The 21,825-nt window shown below is 39.2% G+C and overlaps 1 protein-coding gene across 1 annotated transcript in view; it reads left to right on the top strand.

The window, feature by feature from the left end:
• Nucleotides 1-21,825, top strand: part of MTCL1 (microtubule crosslinking factor 1) — a 104,322-nt gene that overhangs the window by 72,175 nt on the left and 10,322 nt on the right. The window contains exons 9-14 of the mRNA XM_070747538.1: nucleotides 923-1,111; nucleotides 3,307-3,474; nucleotides 4,531-4,779; nucleotides 8,327-8,629; nucleotides 12,863-12,894; nucleotides 13,257-14,796. Coding sequence (XP_070603639.1) covers nucleotides 923-1,111; nucleotides 3,307-3,474; nucleotides 4,531-4,779; nucleotides 8,327-8,629; nucleotides 12,863-12,894; nucleotides 13,257-14,796 — 2,481 coding nt within the window. The remainder of the gene's footprint in view (nucleotides 1-922; nucleotides 1,112-3,306; nucleotides 3,475-4,530; nucleotides 4,780-8,326; nucleotides 8,630-12,862; nucleotides 12,895-13,256; nucleotides 14,797-21,825) is intronic.

The following is a 21,825-nucleotide window of genomic DNA, read 5'->3' as shown; positions in this document are numbered from 1 at the left end:
ACCTCCGTTGTGGCATTGTAATTTCTTGTCACAATGTTTTCAAGCAGAAAAGATATCAACCTGGTACTTGAAACTAACTAGGCTTATCAAAGAAAAAAGCATATTTATTTGTGCAGATATCCCAGGTTAACTGTTACCTTTAAATTTTAAAGGTGTCATAAGACAATAACTTTACAAACTCAACATTTTTCTGCCTCTCGTGCGGTTTAGGATATCTTTCTTCAGAAGAACCAAATGATACTTTACATTAGAATTTTAAAATATTGTGTGCGGAAATAGAATTATAATTTACTCTGTTCATTATGAGTTTTATATTAATTAAAAGCAGGAGCAATAAAAATAATTACATGTATATAGCAGCATATTCTTTTTAAATTCACTTAATAATTCACTTAAATTCATATTAATAATTTTATATACTGTACTATTGTATGTCACCAATATAGAGGAATCAATACAGTTAATTATAAAGCCTATTGTGTTAATTTTTGCCCAATTCTAGAAATTTCAGAATCTCAGGATTTATTGAATAAGATTAAAATAATGGTTTGTTTATTTATTTATAGAACTTTAATATTGAAGTTTATTAATTAAATTAGTCTTTGCAAACTACAGTACATTCCTTTAACTGTTAGCACCATAATTCCAAGTTTACTCTCAAAGAATTCTGAGGGTACTAAATGTGGGAAGCCTAATTAATACAAGTCATGAACAAACTATACATTTAAAAAAATAGGGAGTAACTTGTTTGTAGGATGTAACAAATTCTTATCCACTTCATCAATTTGATTTCATAAACAGTTAAGCATCCTGAGTTCATAGAAAGAAATAAGGAAAATCTAAAAAATAGGTAGTTATTTCATGTAGGAATTTCTTTCTTTCATATAGAATTGTATTTATTTTAATTCATTTGCAATTTTAGGTAGAACATCTTGATCCCATGCTAGAATTCACCTTTCAGTCTGAACAAAAAGGTGACGAAGAGGGAGAGGAAGAGGAGGAAGAAGATAGTGTTTTTGCAATGAGAAATTACTCCCCTCATTCCACAGTAGAAATAAGCAGCCATGGACCACAACTACAGACAGCAGAGGTGTTACAACTACAAAAGCAGGTATCAAGGCAAATGTACAGGTGCTTATTCTGTTATGAGAGTTATCTCTGTGATTTTGTTGTTTTATCCATTCTGTTTATTCTATTTTGTATTGTAATCTCAAATAGATAGTAGTGCTGAGAAAAGTATATCACTGAATGGTGGTATGCAGAATGTACATGTTTATTTCACCTAAATATTTCCATAGCAATTTACTTCTCAATCACTACTATAAGAATTAATTCATTTTAATTTTTTTCTCACAAATGTATTGAGAGAGTTTCCAGTTTGGGGCATGACCTACATACAGATAGTGTTTAGACATCAAAATAAAGCAAGATATTAATTAGCACTCTCCTTTCCAAATGCCATCACTAACTTAAAGTTCAAGCCAGTTTCTGTAAAACAAAATATACTGCTCAAAAAATAAAGGAAACACTCAAATAACACATCCTAGATTCGAATGAATGAAATATTCTCATTGAATACTTTGTTCTATGCAAAGTTGAATGTGCACAACAGCATTGATTGTCAATCAGTGTTGCTCCTAAGGGGACAGTTTGATTTCACAGAAGTTTGATTTACTTGGAGTTATATTGTGTTGTTTAAGTGTTCCCTTTATTTTTTTGAGACATGTATTTCATAGTCTTGGGGTTAAAACTGAAAACGCTTTCTGTTCAATCAGTGCTGAACAATGATATAATTAAATAGATATGTATAATTATGTTGAACATGAAAATTGATATAGATAGTAAGAAAAACATGTAAAAGCTGATATAAATAGAAATATTTCAGTTTGTTTATGGGCAGCAAGCAATAGCATTTCATTTTTCCAGACAAATAATATAAATAGGTTTAAACTAAAGAGCATTTGAATTTACAAGATATTAATGGAAATGACATTCCACATTTTTAACCTTGAATGATATCTGCATATTTTCTTGAGATAAGAGTTTAAATTGTTTTGTGAAAAATGGTATACTATCAAATCAAGGATATATTTTACAATGACAGATGTCTCTATGCAATTCTTTGTGCTTCTTCTGTGCAAACACAGAAGGGACCTTGTAGGTCTTCCAGTCTAACCTCCTGCTGAGGCTGGAAATCCTACATCATTTCAGACAAATGGTTATCCAACATCTTCTTAAGAACTTCCAGTGTGAAGCATTTACAACTTCTGGAGGCAAGTTATTCCACTGATTAATTGACTATCAGGAAATTTCTCCATAGTTCTAAGTTGCTTCTCTCCTTGATCAGTTTCCGCTCATTGCTTCTTGTCCTACCATCAGATGCTTTGGAGAATATCTTCACGCCTTCTTGTTTGTGGTGGCCCCTGAGATATTGGAACATTGCTATCATATCTCCCCTAGTCCTCACTGCTGTCTTCTAGGGTCCAGTGCACACATGCATGTCAGCCAGCTGGTCTGCAAACACCAGCTGGCCGGCACGCATGTGCACACCGGAACCCAGAAGGGAGCAGCTGGCCATTGTGCATGGATGCTGGACCAGCTGGCTGGCATGTGTGTGCGCAATAGAACCTGGAAGAGCAGATAGCCGCTGTGTGCACCAGCCACCTGCTCTTTTCCGAGTTTTGGTGGTTCAGCACGTGTGCATGTGCTCCAGTTTCAGCACTTAGTGCTGAAAGGGTTAACCTTTTTTTAAAAAAATGTTATTAATTTTTTATAAATGCAAAAACATTACAACGACAAACAAAACAAAGAAAAATGACATAAAACATACATTTAGGAATTTTGCATTCCCTGCTGATTACTGAGCTAACTGTAGACTTCTCTTCCTGTTGTGTGTGTTAGAGACCAATATATTATATACCCTTTTTAAACAACTAATTGATTGTTCTAAAAAGTTCAATCATGTTATTAAAATTTACTATTAATTGGGAGAGGTGCCAAGTCTTTCCTGGACTTGTTGAATATTCCCTTTTTTTCCAGATTATCTTCTTTTTTGAAGCCCATAACTATATTGAAAAGAGAAAAGCTTTGATCCCATATCCCAAAGGTACTATATCAATGGGCTTCTTGGATGAGAAGTGAAATGTCTTTTTAAAAAACACCAAGTCCTGTTGCCTGTTGAAAAATCACCTTTGGGACAACCATGATCTAAATGACTGAAAATCTCTGTAGACCTGATCCCATAGTTTGTAAAGTGGTGGTTGAATGACAATATACAAGAACCTCAGATAGTTTTGCTTTTTTCAGGCAAAGGATAATAGCGGACTGTTGCAGGCCCTGAAAATATTGTTGGATAACTTCCAATCAGAACTCCAAGACAATAAGCAAGAGCATCATGATTTGCAACAACAATATGCCACTGACAAAGCTGCATGGGAAATGGAATGGACTAAACTGAACTGTCAGCTGGAGCAGGTATGTTTCCTCCGCCCCCCCCCCCCCCATAATTTCAATCAAAGGGCATGACGCTATACGTGGGATACAGCTCCATGCAAATATATGTTTAGGACCTGATGATTTCATCAACAGTTTGAAAAACTGAATGCCAATTTGGTCTAGTGATTAAGGCATCAGGCTACTCCTCCCTTAGGCATGAAGTCCAGCTGTATGATTTTGGGCCAGTCACTTTCTCTCATCCCTACAGAATGGGACTTTTTACCTCCTCCACTTCTCCAAACCTATTTTGTCCCCAGCCTTCCACCCCACAACCATTCGATGCTGCCTGTTCTCCCTGGTCCTTTCGCCGAACAGTTTCACCCTGGCCTTTTGGACGCAGGGGACACTTTCCTGTCAGCCAACCAGAGGATTCATTCCTTTTCATTCCCTTCCACTCTGTCTGCACATGTGTCTGGAAGCAGCCTTTTTAGGAGAAGGAGAGGGAGTTTTACATTTTAATTTGATTAGAAGTAAGGCAGAAATCAAAATAACAAATGAGTGCAGTTTCCATGTCTTTATCAAAAAAATATCTACTTCATCGAATCTTTTCTGGTTCAGTGATTCTAAAACAAAATCACATCCCCTCCTTAAGAATCCCACCCCATTCTTCATTCCTTGTACTTTATAGGAGAAGGAACAGGAGGGGGTAGCCTCCCTCTCCCCCACCCCCGTGCTCTGTGTGTGTAGGTGCTTTATTGGAGAAAAAGTTTGGGGAATGGAGATTTTATAATATCCTTCTCTTGCCACGCCCACCAAGCTACACCAAGCCACACCCACAGGAATGATAGTAAAAAAAAAAATTGAGTCCCACCATAGATCAGACTTAAGATACATTTTAAGCTATGAATCATAAACTTCAGTGAAATTTTTAATTGTATTGCAATCTTAAGCTACAAATTAGATAAACATTGTTCCCATTTTATAGTTGTTCTTTCAAATCAAAATGTCAAAGCTTATGTTGAATTTGGTAGCTAATCCTGTTAATTTCTATGAAAAACTATTGTTTCATTTGGGAATTTTTGTTTTAATACACAGCTGGAAGGCAAGACCGAAAAAGCACAGAGTCAGATTGGCATTGATGCCACATCAGCTTTCAAAAGGGAAAGAGAGGAACACAAGAATCTCTTAGCAGAGAGTCATCGATTAGTAATGGACTTGCAATGGCAAATTCAGCACAATGAAAAAAACTGGAAAAGAGAAAAAATGGAGCTCTTAGAAAGACTTGACAAAGATCGGCGAGAGTGGGAGAGGCAAAAAAAGGATCTGCTCAGGAAGGGAGAACAGGTAGGTTATGATATTCTGATTAAAACAAGATACATCACAGGATCTCTGTTTCAAAGGAGTACAGTGATACCTCATCTTACAAACGCCTCGTCATACAAACTTTTTGACATACAAACCCGGGGTTTAAGATTTTTTTGCCTCTTCTTACAAACTATTTTCCCCGCCGCCGCTGGGATGCCCCACCTCCGGACTTCCTGAGGCTCCCCTCCATGGGAAACCCCACCTCCAGACTTCCATGTTTTTGTGATGCTGCAAGGGAATCCCAGCAGCGCAAAAACGGGCACTTCGCTGGCAACGGAAGTCCAGAGGTGGGGTTTCCCAGCGAGGGGAACCTCAGTGAAATCACAGCATTGCAAAAACACAGAGGTCCGGAGGTGGAATTTCCTATGGAGGGGAGCCTCAGGGGAATCCCAGCAGTGCAAAAACGGGTGCTTCAGCTGGCAAAAGGGGTGAACTTTGGGCTTGCACGTATTAATTGCTTTTCCATTGATTCCTATGGGAAACATTGTTTCGTCTTACAAACTTTTCACCTTAAGAACCTCGTCCCGGAACCAATTAAGTTTGTAAGACAAGGTATCACTGTATTAGATTTATGCTTTCAATAAAATATGTTAATCAGAAAAAAAGCTTCCAGACTCCTTTTAGTTTGTTGCCATCATAGACTAAGATGGCTCTCTTTCTACAAAGTCTACAACCAAATCAAAAGCACCCTTACTAGTACCTGGGAAATTTGCAAAATACAGTATTACAATTCTTTCTTGGGTGTTTCATTCCTGTTGAAAATATTGTTTTGTTGCTCAGACAAAAATAGCTTCACTGTTGAAAACCAAAATCCACAGTGATTATGTTTATGAGATTGTCATCACAAGTAAAAACACAGGAAAATATTTGTAAACTCCAGTCTAGCTACCTTACACGTGGTCAACTATAGGGGAACACAAGCGTATTTTGAAGTTTTTATAGCTTTGTATATGGAACCAGGAGACTTAGGATTTTGCAATCATTATAGTCTTTTCCAACAAAAGCAGCAACCTCTTCTATCATGTTAAAAACCAACCAGATGCATGCATTTTCATGAACTAGCGTTCACTTTATTAGATACTTTTTCCCTTTGTTTTATAGGACACTTAAGTTTCAGAAATGCCTGCTTTAAATAATTTTGTTATAAGTCCTTATCTTAGACAATGTTTTCTTCGTTTTCTAATTACGTGTAATATTACTGTAGATGTGTTTAAGATGTTCATATTCATAAAAGAAAATTGTTTTTATGCATTTCCCAGCATTTATAACCAAAAAAGTCAAGGAAATACTAGAATGTTTAATTCTCATTGAAGTACTTATAATGTAAGTACTTATTTATTTCAGTGATGAAATTTCCTACGTGAGCTATCTTATATCTGATGGCCAAAATATAGGAAAAAATGGATTATCTGGCCCATATCTTATAATATATCACTCTTCAATAGAAATTTTATACAGATAGAAGTTTTCATAGAAGATATTTTCTAGCCTGAATTTCTGCTCATAAATTATTTAAACTAGATTTTGTGCTCCTAATTTTCATAATGACTGTTCCAGAAGGCTTAATAGTAGTCTCCAAAGATTCATGTGCCTAATCACTAATATTTTATTTTATAAACAAACTTTAGTTATAAATGTAATATAGATTTCTACACTAATGAATACAAAAGCTGAAATTAATAGATCTTCTTAACTCCATTAAAAATACTGCACAATCACTATATATCTTGTTGGCTTTTAAAATCATACTAAAAATATTTTTCTACCACTAGCTGATTTTTCCAGTCTCCAAAATGTAATACTTTGCTTATCTTCCAATAACACGTAATAAAGAAGACTGGACTATGGATGGATCAGTTATAGAATAGCAATTGGAAATCTGGAATTTTCCTTATATAATAACAATGTAACCAAATTTGTATGGCTGGGTGGTCATATGTGAATTCAGTGTATGATTAAGGGGGAAAAAGAGGATAATAATTTGAAACATTTCAAAATAAATGGGAGGCAGCATGATGTACTAATTTAGGTGTTGTCCAGGATAGTCATTCACTCTCAAACCACTCTACTTCACATAAATGTAAGAATAAAAAGAAGGAAGACCCTTCATTTTGAAGGAAGGCTGGATATAGCAAATGTAACAAATAACGACTTAACATTAACATTTTAAGAGCATAGCTAGTATGCCCATTACTTAGCTTTACTCTTAGTTGACTCGTTATCCTGGCTGCTATTTGTACTTACTTGTTTTGTTGACGTTTTTATTGTTTTAATGTTTTTTAAATTGTTTATTTTAAAAAAGTTGTTGTAAGCCTCGAACAATTCACTTGCTTGTGTTGGGCGGATATGGAAATGTAATAAATAAATAAATTTATAATCCTTAATCTTTTTATTCTGACAATTTAAGTTAGATAAATGAAAAGAGAAACATTTCTAAAAATACAAACCATGCTTCATTTGGGGTAATTGTTTTAGCTTATGTATTGTTGACCTATATTTTAAAGGAATTAAACTATTCCCTTTCTTTCAAATTTACAGTTATAATGTCTTCTGAGACATATCAAATCTAATTTTATCCTATCTGTGACTACAAGATATTACATGTTTCACAGATAATTTCTGTTATTATCCAGTTATGAAGATGTTCTTTTATTATTCCAGATTGTTACATATAAACAAAACCTAATGCCAAATAATAAATGCCTAGATTGGTTTTAAATTCAGTGTATTCAATTCAGACTAGTCAGCATTCAGACTCACCCTATATCAGTATACATCTAGAAAGAGTTGGACTACCTTAAATGTTGGTACTAACTCCAAGTGGAATGATGTCCAATATATATTCAATATGGTATCTATGGCATACTACCGATAGAAAAAATAACAGTCTAAATAGAACAATGCAATAGGAGTGCCCGCAAAGTCTAATTCATCAGTTAGACTTTTTACCACATTAATTTATTCCCTCAAATTTTAATCCTAAAGCATAGGATAACAGGAAAGTGGTAGGGTGCCAGGGGGGCGCAGCAGGTAAGAGTGCTGCACTGCAGACCACTGAAGCTGACTGTAGATCTGTAGGTCAGCAGTTCAAATCTCATCACCGGCTCAAGGTTGACTCAGCCTTCCATCCTTCCGAGGTGAGTAAAATGAGGACCCGGATTGTAGGGGCAATAGGCTGGCTCTGTTAAAAAGTGCTATTGCTAACATGTTGTAAGCCGCCCTAAGTCTTAGGAGAAAGGCGGCATAAAATCGAATAAATAAATAAATAAACAAATTTTAATTTAATAATAGTAATGCAATTCTTTCCAGCATTTATTCTAATATTTTTACTTTGATACTGCATAATTTTAACCTCTACCTTTATTTAGGCTTGGTACAATAATTAAGTTTCATATAAATAATGCTAATGTAAAAAAAGATAAAAATAGCCTGTAATACTGATGAAGACCTTGCATACTTTATATCTCTCTTAAGAACTCTTAGGTCTCTGTATTAATATCTTGCCTATTATTAATCTCTTTCTCAGCCTCCAAAAGTAAATCCATCAAGGGGGGACAGCATCCTTTATGATTCAAAAGAAACTGCCTTTCATCCATTTTCACACCAAGGGAGCCATCATGTGCCTCATCCATTGGGGTCAAGGTCCTATTCTGATTCAGAAGCCATGCAATTTGAAGATCGATCACTGTCTAAATTGAAGGAAAGTGACAGATGCACTGCCACAGAAAACTTATTTCTTGATACCTTGTCCCTCGATTCCCCAGATGATTCCGATGAACCACAATCTCAGAATGTGGAACAGGAGAGGTTGTTAACTTGTGTAAATGAGGTAATGTGGCTTCTCTTTTATGCTATCAATTATATGACAATACTGCTATTGTGACAAATATTTTCATCAATGCCTATAGTTTATAAGCCAGTGGCAACTTCATCCTAATCGTATACAAAAACAAAGCAGCAATATATTCAAATAATATTTCTAAAGTACAGTAGTGAAACTATTCAAATAATGGGTCCTCAGTCATTTTTAAGAATATAAACGGGTCCTGAGACCAAAATGTATGAGAACTATCAGCCTAATCCTTTTTTTTAAAAATTGATTTTTATTTACATATAAACAGTTAAACAGATAAAAATTCACAACTTACAGTACATTACGTACAATACAAACAAAAAATTAAAAGACGCGCATGTAGTATATCTCCTCTCCCCTCCTTAGGGTGGCTTAATTGACAGCCTCCTTATTTTAATTTTTAGCGATATTGTAACCAATGCTTAATCAATAGTATATAATTTGTGATTTATAGTATGCAATACAGTGATCCCTCGAGTTTCGCGATCTCGATTATTGCGAAACGCTATATCGCGATTTTTCAACCCGGAAGTAAACAACACCATCTGCGCATGTGCGCCATTTTTTTTTCCTATGGCCACGCATGCGTAGATGGTGGAGTTTGCTTCCCCCTGGCCAGATCAGCTGCTGGGTGGCTTCCCTGGGTCTTCCCCCTCTTGCCGGGGTTTCCCCTTTGCGTGGGCGGCGGGGAAACCCCAGCGTTGCTTCCCAGCTGAGTGGCGCGAGCAACGGCGTGGGCGGGCGAAAGGCGGGCGCGCGGACATTGGCACACGAGCGGTGTGGCGGCCGGACAAACGGCGGCCGCTCCTGGCGGCAGCACGAGCAACACGAACGGCATGGCGGCCGAACAAACGCACGAGCAACGCAAGCGGCGTGGCGGCCAGACAAATGGCGGCCGCGCCTGGCGGCAGCACGAACAACACAAACGGCATGGCGGCCGAACAAACGCACGAGCAACGCAAGCGGCGTGGCGGCCGGACAAATGGCGGCCGCGCCTGGCGGCAGCACGAGCAACACAAACGGCATGGCGGCCGAACAAACGCACGAGCAATGCAAGCGGCGTGGCGGCCGGACGAATGGCAGCCGCGCCTGCCGGCAGCACGAGCAACACGAACGGCGTGGCGGCCGAACAAACGCACGAGCAACGCAAGCGGCGTGGCGGCCGGACGAATGGCGGCCGCGCCTGCCGGCAGCACGAGCAACACGAACGGCGTGGCGGCCGAACAAACGCACGAGCAACGCAAGCGGCGTGGCGGCCGGACAAACGGATTCTCCTCCGACCTGCCCTCACCTTAGCTTCCAGCTGATGCTTCGATCCTTGGAAGAGGCCAGAGCGCCTTTCTGCACCACACTCTGCGCTCGGGTTCCTTTCCAGAAGATGGAAGTTTCTCTCTTTCCATCCTTTCTAGCAATACAATACTCGATGGTTAAAATGGTTTTAACCATCGAGTATTGTATTGCTAGAAAGGATGGAAGGATGGAAGTTTCTCTCTTTCCATCCTTTCTAGCAATAAAATACTCGATGGTTAAAATGGTTTTAACCATCGAGTATTGTATTGCTAGAAAGGATGGAAAGAGAGAAACTTCCATCTTCCGGAAAGGAACCCGAGCGCAGAGTGTGGTGCAGAAAGGCGCTCTGGCCTCTTCCAAGGATCGAAGCATCAGCTGGAAGCTAAGGTGAGGGCAGGTCGGAGGAGAATCCGTTTGTCCGGCCGCCACGCCGCTTGCGTTGCTCGTGAGTTTGTTCGGCCGCCACGCCGTTCGTGTTGCTCGTGCTGCCGGCAGGCGCGGCCGCCATTCGTCCGGCCGCCACGCCGCTTGCGTTGCTCGTGAGTTTGTTCGGCCGCCACGCCGTTCGTGTTGCTCGTGCTGCCGGCAGGCGCGGCCGCCATTCGTCCGGCCGCCACGCCGCTTGCGTTGCTCGTGCGTTTGTTCGGCCGCCATGCTGTTCGTGTTGTTCGTGCTGCCGCCAGGCGCGGCCGCCATTTGTCCGGCCGCCACGCCGCTTGCATTGCTCGTGCGTTTGTTCGGCCGCCACGCTGTTTGTGTTGTTCGTGCTGCCGCCAGGCGCGGCCGCCATTTGTCCGGCCGCCACGCCGCTCGTGCGCCACTTGTCCGCGCGCCCGCCCTTCGCCCACCCATGCCGTTGCTCGCGCCACTCAGCTGGGAAGCGGCGTTGCTCGCGCCAGCAGCGGCGGCACGAGCGGCGCGGCGGCCGGACAAGCGGCGGGCAGGCGGGTCCTCAGCTGTTGGGCGGGGGTCTTCCCAAGTGCGGAAGTAAAAAACACCATCTGCACATGCGCGAGGGCACGCATGCGCAGATGGTGTTTTTACTTCCGCACCACTATATCGCGAAAAATCGAGTATCGCGAGGGGTCTTGGAACGTAACCCTCGCGATACTCGAGGGATCACTGTATTACATTCTTTAGTTCTTGTTTTACAATTTGGAATCACATATTCCATTAACTAAACATAGAAAAGAGTTGTATTTAATTCTTAAGTAGTTTGTATTTATAACTTTTATTGTCACGCAGCACTACTAGTAGTTATTCTTTTATTCAACCATGAGTAAAAATCATTCCATATTTGATAGTATTTTGAGTTGTCTTGTTCTTTTAGCTCCATTGTGAGCTTGTCTGATTCAGCACAGTCCAACATTTTTTTTATTAAGTTTTGTTCGTTTGGCATAACTTCATTTTTCCAGAATTGAGCTATGGTTATTCTTGTTGCTGTTATTAAATGTTGTATAATATAATACTGTTCCTTTTTCATCTGTTTTTCAATAATACCAAGCAAAAATAGGCTAATTCTTCTGTCCACTAACCCCCCCCCCCCCCCAAAAAAAAGGTCAGGTTCTGCTTTACAAAATTTGGCAGGTTGTAATTCAATTTGGTTCATTAGGCTTCAGAACAAAAGTGGAATCTGAAAGGACACTGGGAAGCTTGATTAATTATAAACATAAAAAGCATTGCTGACTTGGTCATATCTCCACCCATAATAAAGTTGTCAGTCGGATAGACTTTACTTGGAATCTAGTCATTCTATTCAGTAAACTTTTCAAGACTTAAAATTAAATTAACCCAGACTTAAAATTAAATATCCAATAATTATTTTGACCATTATTTTAAAGCAGCACCAGAAGCTCTACTACTGCCTTTTGGTGTAGAATGGTTTGCTGGGAAAAAAAGGTGTTCTGGGGCTTTTTTAATTTGGAAAATGGGTGTTCTTTATTCATAGAGAATGTATTATTGGCACTCATGGTGTTTCTGTGGTAGTGGATTATTTAGTTTACTTCAAAACAAAAGATATAAAAAAGATGCTACTCTTATGTCATATGCATTTTTAAAAAAGGTATATGCTATCAATACTAATAAAACTCCAATGTGTTTCAATGGTTTTTTTTCAACTTTGAGATGCCATGATCCCTTAAAATAATGAATCATTTTGCATCCTGCCCCCTCCCTGACGACATTGAATTAAAGAATTACAAATTCTGTAATTGTCTAGAGCTTCTTACACTTTTCTATGTGAACTATCAGGGCATCAAAATCCTCTCAGCAGCCATTATGTAGATACCCGAATATACCAAGACCGTCATACCTGTACCCGTGAAAATCTACGAAAACACACACACACACACACACACACACACACATATATATATATGTGTGTTTGTTTGTTTTTATGTCGGATCACCCTGGTATATTTGAAGGAACGTCACAGCTCCTTTTTGCCTCTAGGCCCAACCCAGGGCCACTTCAAGGCAGTTAATTTATTTATAGCCGACAACTATATTCTGTATGTGTCAAATGTTTTTGTGTCAAATGTTTAAAAAACATTTGACAGCTAAAAAAAACCAAAAAAACATTTCACACACACACACACACACATATATATATATATAACATGTTTTTGCTATTATTATTTTTTTTGTTAATTAAGGGAGACTAGGATAGCACTATTTCGGCCTTGTTCTGGCCTCATCAGCTAGCCATACCCTTACTGGGATTTGATCCGGCAGCTTCTGCCTTGCAAGGCAGAGAATTAACCTCTAGGCCACCAGATCTGATCCCTTCAGCTTTGTACCAGGGAGGGGCTATATGTTCTTTCTGTTGGATCACCCTGGTATATTGAAGGAACGTCACAGCTCCTTTTTTGCCTCTAGGCCCATATGCAAGATCCAAAATTAACTCTTAATTTTCCTCCAGGAAGAAGAAATGCACAAGGGAAATCTACAAAGGTGAGTAGAGACAAAAGAACAAAATGACAAATGAACTCTGTAATATATTAACACATTTACCTACATTTGCAGTGAGTTCAGATGTATTTGAAAATTATTGGAATCTTTCCAGGATAGTTGTTTGGTAGCTGTGTTTTGTTTTTTGTTTTTTGTTTGTTATGCACAAGCATTCAGTGCTTAAAATGAAATTCACAGTTTAAAGTAGGAATAAACCAGTATTTTTTAAAGGATTTTCATATGATTTCTTTCTTCTTTCTTTCTTTCTTTCTTTCTTTCTTTCTTTCCTTCCTCCCTCACTCCCTCCCTCCTTCCCACCCTTCCTTCCTTCCTTCCTTCCTTCCTTCCTTCCTTCCTTCCTTTAGGGCAATGTCAGTTTCCTCCATGTCAGAGTTCAAGCGTTTGATGGACATTTCTCCCTTTCTTCCTGAAAAGACTATACCATCCTCTAACACTAAAGAAGATACACCTCCATTATCTCCTGATGATTTGAAATACATAGAGGAATTTAACAAAAATTGGGATTACAACACTACTGGAAACCAGAGTGGAACTTTAGAAAGGCCTTCAGATACATGGGCAGAAAGGACAGAAATGGGAAAGGCAGGAAATAATTCTCTTCAAGATCCATTCCAACCATCTTCATGGTATCTTACCACAAGTGTTACTATGACAACTAACACCATGACGAGTCCTGAACACTGCCAGAAACAGCCATCAAGAAGTCACATTGTCACAGAAAAAATAGGAGTTAGAGTCTTCCATAGTCCGCCATTGGTTCGCAGGTTTGATAACTCGCTTGTCCCTGGTAGTGAAGGGAAAAATCAGCCTGAGACAGACTTTTTGTTTCCCACGACCAAAGCTAAAGGAAATGTGGGTGAGATCAAAAGTGCTTCATCAGAAATGTTTGGAAGATGGTCTGGCTGTGACCTCTCCAAACATCATAATGATTTCCTAGAAACTGGCCTTCATCCAATTGAACGTCCAATCTGTAGTACAATGGGTTTTGCCTCATCCTTGCACAATCTGGAACTGTCCAAAAACATGAGCGATGATATGAAAGAAGTGGCTTTTTCTGTTAGAAATGCAATACATTCGAGCTCAACGGATCTCCAGTTCAGAGACACAGCTTGTCAAACTAATGGAATGAGAACAATGGGGACGCAGACTACTCAAACTATCAATGTGGGCTTACAGACAGACACTTTGCGTACAATCACTAGCAGTCCACATAAATGTCTGACACCAAAGGGGGGCTCTACACCTATTTCATCTCCATCAAGAAGTTTAAGAAGCAGGCAAATGGCTACTGCCATTGAAAAGGTCCAGGGCAAATATGAACGAACATGTTGCTCTCCAAAATATGGCTCCCCAAAATTACAGAAAAAAGTTTGTTCCAAAACAGATCAGCCAATTAACCGGACATTACCAAGCACACCTCAGAAAGGATATAGTGAGTCTGCTTGGGCCAGATCCACTACTACAAGAGAGAGTCCAGTTCACACTACAATAAATGATGGCCTCTCTAGTCTATTCAATATCATTGACCATACTCCTATTACTTATGATACTTTCCAAAGATGCTCCAGGCCCAGCAGCCGGTCAAGGTCAGCAGAACCCAGGCCAGAGCCTGGGTCTATGCAAGATACATGCACGGATATACGGGGCAGGTCACCCAGTCCTCTCCGTTTGGGTACAGAACCACCAAAAGATGAAACAGGTGAAATTACAAGTATCAGGCAAGATTTATCTGCTCCGCCAGGATACATGCTAACAGAAAATGCTGCCAGAATCCTGAACAAGAAATTTATAGAGAATGCCTTAGCTTCACATACCCCTCCAAGTCTTAGCAATCAAAACTATCACACAAAAGAAGTAGTTACAGTAGAACCAGGATCTATTGAGGTAATAAGTTTTATCTTTATAATAATAAAACAAATGAGAAATGTTCCTATAGTTTATAAGTTCTGCTTAATACATTGTTTTAACTCAAAAAGAAATTGACTGTTATTATATACATTGTGAATTTTTGAAGACCTTGATAACATCATTACTTTTCAAATGGATTTTTGGAGACGTAATGCTTCTATATAATAAATCACAGGGCACTTGATGTTGGATTTCTAAAATGAAAATAATTTGGTGGTGGTGGTGGGGATTTCCTGTCTTTTGGAATTTTTGCATTTTTTTTGCCATTGAATATTGCCAGAGCTTCTTGTGGGTCCTAATAATGCACAAAATAACTGTTACTGAACAAATAACACCAATGTTTGGTGCTAGTTTCATTTATAAAAAAGGAATTCAACAATATAGAACAATAATTATTCCTTGATTTAATCAATTCAATTACAGTGATAATTAAGGTACTTATTATTATTAATTCATTGAACAGTCCGAATGATTTATGTATATAAATTTAGCATCTTTGACTTTCATTATTGTAATAATGAAATTCTCACCATACAGATTGAAACCATGCTTTGCTCAAAATAAATTTTGGACAACTTTTGTTATCTGGCGGTGTTTTTCATCAGACTCCTACATAAAGCTCTGAGAACAATCAATTGCAAAGATACATAAAAAATTAGCAAATTAGAAACAATATATGAATACTTTTTCACAAGACTACGTATTCTTGTCATGGTTCTCCTATCTGAAAGGTAATCTATCTATCTATCTATCTATCTATCTATCTATCTATCTATCTATCTATCTATCTATCACCACTATTGCAATATCAAACTTCAAATATGTTTTGCATATTTGGTATGGTATGGTTAAAATTTGGTTAGAATAACTGAGGGGTGCATATTAATATAAATTACTTTCTATATGGCTTAAACACTTAATTCTTGCAGTTTCCTAAAGCCTAATATCGTTTACATGCTTTGTATTTTAATTCTCTAGTACCCATTTTTAATTATTTTTAACGCTCATTATGAATAGGGGATGGCAAGTAGAGGAGAAATGAAGGGCGTGAACTTTAACATTATCTAGAAGATAATGTTTTTAGATATAACACAGCTCCCATTTTATACCATCCTAAGATAACTTAGCTGCAAGGAATGGCTGCCTAGAATGTACATTGATTAAGCAGAATTGAATATGAGGTTACCATAAGCTATCAGACCCAAAACAAATCTGATCCTATATACTATACAGGATACTATACTATATATTTGCTAATTTAATTTCCACACTAAACTAGTTTCCAAACTAGTACAGAACTCAAACAGTAGTACACTGAAACTGATATAGGTAATGTAGAGCAGTGTCTCCCAACCTTGGCAACTTGAAGATATTTGGACTTCAACTCCTAGAATTCGCTGGCTGGGGACTTCTGGGAGTTGAAGTCCAGATATCTTCAAGTTGCCAAGGTTGGGAAACACTGATGTAGAGATCTGTGGAGAAAGGAAGTGCAAATGAAGTCTTCTACATCACATAGTTGAGAGGCATTCAATAGAATTGGCATATACTAGCAGAATAAAATGTCCTTTAAAAAAAATGTTTAGGTATAGGAATAGAATAAGAGGAGCTACATTACAGTATATAGCAGTGATGGCAAACCATTTTTTCCTTGGCTGCCGAAAGACCATAATTCAATGCTTCCATGTGCCATGTTCTCGTGCTCATAAATGCATGACCCTCCCTGCGCTGCCCCATCCCCGTGCATGTGCCCATGGCTCCCCCGCTTTCCCATTTCCTGGCTTCTGGTGGGCCCAGTAGGCTTGTTTTTCGCCCTCCCAGGCTCCAAAGGCTTTCCTGGTGCCTGATTTCCAGTGGGCCCGGTAGGCCCGTTTATTGCTTTCCATGGGCTCCAGCTTGTATGCCAGCAGATATGGTTCCGCATGCCACCTGTGGCACACATGCTATAGGTTCCACATATATATAGAATATATGGCTCCGAATGAAATTTCATTAGAATAGCTAAACTCAGTTTAATATATTTATTTTAGAAGTGCATAAAGCTAGTCAATCTTTAATGGATAGTAATAGAAAATATCTCTAATTTGCACTGATAGATTAATGCATATTTAATAGCAATAGCGCTTTGACTTATATATTGCTTCATACTGCTTTACAGCACTCTCTAAGCAGTTTACAGAGTCAACATATTGCCCCCAGCAATCTGGGTCCTCATTTTATCGACCTCAGAGGATGGAAGACTGAATCAATCTTGAATTTGTCAGGATCGAACTCCTGACAGGGGACACAGTCAGCCTGCAATACTACATTCTAACCACTGTGCCACCCCATTTATAATAGGGTGTTTGAAGTATTTTAATGTTTCTATTCATTAAATATTGACTACCACAAGTTCCCAAAACTTTTATCAAATTATCATAAATAAGGGAGAAAGCACAGCTGATTATTTTTAATGCAGTGATTCTTGTTATAATTTTTTTTTACTGGACCTTATTAAGATGAGAACAGCTTCACATGGATTGATTTATAGTGGAATTCTATGGATTTTTTCTTAGAAGAATTACTGAATTCAATTTGTCTTTCTGTCAAGTGCATATTGTTTTTTCTATCTGTATTTTTTATTTATGTATTGAATTTCTGTTTATTCCAACACTTTTAACTTACAACAATAAAGTTGTAGAAAACATAAAAGGAATATAACTAAAGGGAATATTAAAATTAAGTATTAATATTATGAACAATTGAAAGCTTGGCTGTTCATGCCATTTGTCTAAATTCTAAAGTGTGTGAGTCAAATAAATACATACTTTTCTTGGAGAATATATTCAAGAATCAGTAAATCACACAGGATTCCCATATATTATTATTATTATTATTATTATTATTATTATTATTATTATTATTATCATCCAATAATGGAGCTTCAAAAAATACTGTTCTGCCGATTTGTGAGGTGATTCACAATAGGAGACATGCTACATCAGCAAACCAGGTTTTAAACTGGTTTGCTGCCCCGGGTCTACGGAGAGGGGCGGCATAAAAAATTAATTAATTAATTAATTAATAAACTTTTGGGCTTTAGGAGGCTATACCAGCACCTCTCCATTTTGAGGAAATTGATAACTAGTGGAAATTTCTTTTAGAAGAGTTATTATTGACCTCGGCATCTTGTAGCACCTTGAAGCCTGGCAACCGCTACATTTTGCACCTGTTGCAATTTCTAAACACTTCTCAATGTTTAGCCAGGGGTGGGCTACTGCCCAGATGTGGGGGAACGCAGTGGGATAGCGAAAATGGAGCTCCACCCCAGAGCACCCAATTTGCACTGAAAGATGTTGAAAGAAAATGCATAAGTCACGCCCACAGTGTAGTAGTAAAAAATTTGGTAACCCTTCACTGTGTTTAGCCCCATATGAAACACATTTTAGTAGTCAGTGCAAATTGTGGTCAGGGGTAGATAACCATAAGTGACCAGGGTTTGATTAGAAAGGTTGGTAGTTGTATTTTAATTGCAACTGTGTAAATGTGTTCCTAATCACAGCCATCAAATGTAAATTTAGTGATAATTGTATATGGAGAAAATCCATTCAAAACAGGATTACCTTCAATTTATTAAATTGACTAACTGCAACAATTGAATTAATTAAGTCTATTTACAAATCTTGTTTAGGCCAATGTCCTATTACAGTAGAACCCCGACTTACGAGACTAATTGGTTCCGGAAGGAGGCTCGTAAGTCGGAACGCTCGTATGATGAAACATTGTTTCCCATAGGAAACAATGTAAAGTCAATTAATCCGTGCAACAACAAAAAAAACCGCTGCCGCCTAACGCGGAAGTTAGCGTTCGGCTTCAGGAGACAGCTGCGAAGCGGCGCGCGTGTTTTAAAACGTGGCAGCCGGCCTGGGGGGCTCGGGGGGAAGCCCCCGAGCCCCCCAGGCCGGCTGCCACGTTTTAAAACACCCGCGCCGCTTCGCAGCTGTCTCCTGAAGCCGAACGCGGAAGTTAGCGTTCGGCTTCAGGAGACAGCTGCGAAGCAGCGCATGTGTTTTAAAAGGTTGCAGCTGGCCTGGGGGGCTTGCCAGCACCCCCCCGAGCCCCCCAGGCCGGCTGCAACCTTTTAAAACACGCGGGATACGAGCGCCAAGGAGCTGTCTCCTGAAGCCGAACGCGGAAGTTAGCGTTCGGCTTCAGGAGACAGCTCCTTGGCGCTCGTATCCTGAATGTGAGCTCGGGAGGCGAACAAAAATGTCGCTCCCCTCCCAGCACTTATCTCGAGTAGCTCGTAAGTAGAGCTGCTCGTATGTCGAGGTTCCACTGTAATTTAATTCTTTGTTCCCATGTGCAGCTGATATAGTAACTTAAATTTTCTAAACATGTGTAAATTAAGTGCAAGCTTTGAAAAATACAGCATCAGAATATAGATTTTCAAAAGGTTCTATGTGATTAAGCTTATAATAAGAATCCACTTACTGCAAAAGTTTTTAAAGCTGTGGTTCCCATTCAGAATTTCTAGGCTACAGTCTGAAATGGCATTCTGTGTGAAGTAAAGCCATGTGTTGTCAGACATATGTTTTGTTTGTTGGAAAACATTAATTATTTTTCTTTGCTAATCAATTACAGTGGTACCTCGTGATACGAACCCCTCGTGATACGAACCCGGGGTTCAGAAATTTTTTGCCTCTTCTTACGAACTTTTTTTTGCTTACGAACCCACTGCAGATCGCAAAATGGCACTCCGCTGGGCACCGCCGCTCGGCTGTCACCTTTTAAAACAGCCGGGGGGCTTCTTGGCGTTCTCCCGAACCTGAACGTTTCGGGTTCGGGAGGCCGCCGAGAAGCACCGCCGCCCGTCTGTCACCTTCTGAAACAGCCGGGGGGCTTCTTGGCGTTCTCCCAAACGCCAAACCCAGAAGTTCGAGTTCGGGTTCCGGAGGCCACCGAGAAGCGCCCGGCTGTTTTAGAAGGTTACAGCCGGGTGTCGCCACTCAGCAGAGCGTTGTTTTTGCGATCAGCGGCAGCACTTTTGGCTGATCTGGAGGCTGGAAAGGTCGGACATCAAAGCTCTGCCCATGGAATTCCCTATTGGGATTCCCTACCTCCTTTCCAGCCTCCAGATCGGCCAAAAATGCTGCCACCGATCGCAAAAATGGCGCACGGCTGTCACCTTCTGAAACAGCCGGGTGCTACTCAGCGGCCTCCGGAACCCGAACCCTAACTTCCGGGTTTGGCGTTTGGGAGAACACCGAGAAGCCCCCTGGCTGTTTCAGAAGGTGACAGCCGTGCGCCAGCGCTTCTCAGCGGCCTCCGGAACCCGAACCCGAAAAGTTCGGGTTCGGGAGAACGGCAAGAAGCCCTCCGGCTGTTTTAAAAGGTGACAGCCAGGCGACGGCGCCCAGCGGAGAGCCATTTTGCAATTTTTTTTCTTTTTGCATGCATTAATCACTTTTACATTGTTTCCTATGGAAAACAATGTTTTGTCTTATGAACTTTTCGCCTTACGAACCTACTTCCGGAACCAATTAAGTTCGTAAGACGAGGTATTACTGTATTTTGAAGGACAATTCTGCTGTTCTAGCATGGGCCTTGCTGATTTTGAATGCTTGAATGGAATGCTATTTTATGAAGTTTTTAATATTTCATTTATGTGATTTCCCACTGCATTCCTAAAATGATTCAGTTCGGAAACATTCTGTGATATATAATGAAACATAAGCATGTCTGAGAAATGCCGATATGTATTTTATCCATATGTGTTTTGTCCGTATGTATTTTGTCCGTATGTGTTCACACATACACATAGGTAATTTATGAGGCATAGATGTAGATGTTGATATATAGATTTATTTATTTATTTATTTATTTGTTTGTTTGTTTGTTTGTTTGTTTGTTTATTTATTTAATTTTTATGCCGCCCTTCTCCTTAGACTCAGGGCGGCTTACAACATGTTAGCAATAGCACTTTTTTAACAGGGCTAGGCTATTGCCCCCACAATCCGGGTCCTCATTTTACCCACCTCGGAAGGATGGAAGGCTGAGTCAACCTTGAGTCGGTGATGAGATTTGAACCGCTGACCTTCAGATCTACAAGTCAGCTTCAGTGGGCTGCAGTACAGCACTGTACCTGCTGCGCCACCCCGGCTCATTATAAAATGCTTAGGAGTAGATATTCTTTAACTTGTGCCAAGAGTTAGATAATAAATTGCAGTTTTAAAAGTAGTTGGGCAATCATTTCATGACATTAAAATTATAATATTAAGCTAAATATTATGCTGAAATATGGATAACACTGAATTTTTTAGTCTTGAATTAAATAAAAACATTTTTCCAGTTTGAGCTAGGAAAAAAAACCAGTCATCAGATTTTTTTTGGAAGAATCTGAAGAAAGTTGCAGAAAGTTATATTATCTGACAAAAGGCTAACTGATATAGTATTCTTTTTCTCCTCCTTTTTCTTCCTAATAACATAGTTTTGCCGTTTTAACCTCTGACATAATTTTATAGGGATAGTGTATGGTAATATATTGTTTTCTTTACCTTACAGTATTTCATTTTCTCTTTACTAAATCTCAGATGCAAGAATAAAATGGTAAATTCATGTCTACTAGACATAGTACCATATAAATACACTTTTCCTTATCTTGCGGGGGAGGGGCAGGTGGGATAAGAAGAGAAACTTTCTCATTTGGAATGAATTCTGATTTAAATGAAAATTGTAGCAGTTTCTAAAAATTATATGTACTCTTTACAATCACACTCTCCAATGAGGGTGTGCCTGCATTTGCTTTCTAATTGTAATGTGAAGTTTATCTCGTCTTTATTCTAACCTTGCTGATTTTTAAAAAGGTACTAATAAATTAAATCTGGAGAGTGCTTCAACGCTGATTAAAAATTTCTTGTTTAATATTCATTCCAATCTGCTTGCTTTTTTCCCCCTGTCTTGTCTGTGTCCAGAACCAAACTGTCTTACTAACTGCCCCTTGGGGACCCTAACCCTGCCTGCCTCACT

The sequence above is a fragment of the Erythrolamprus reginae genome, chromosome 3, assembly GCF_031021105.1.
Source record: "Erythrolamprus reginae isolate rEryReg1 chromosome 3, rEryReg1.hap1, whole genome shotgun sequence".
In the NCBI taxonomy this organism is placed as follows: domain Eukaryota; kingdom Metazoa; phylum Chordata; class Lepidosauria; order Squamata; family Dipsadidae; genus Erythrolamprus; species Erythrolamprus reginae.
The sequence above is the reverse complement of the archived record's forward strand: the minus strand, read 5'-3'. Positions and strand labels throughout refer to the sequence as shown.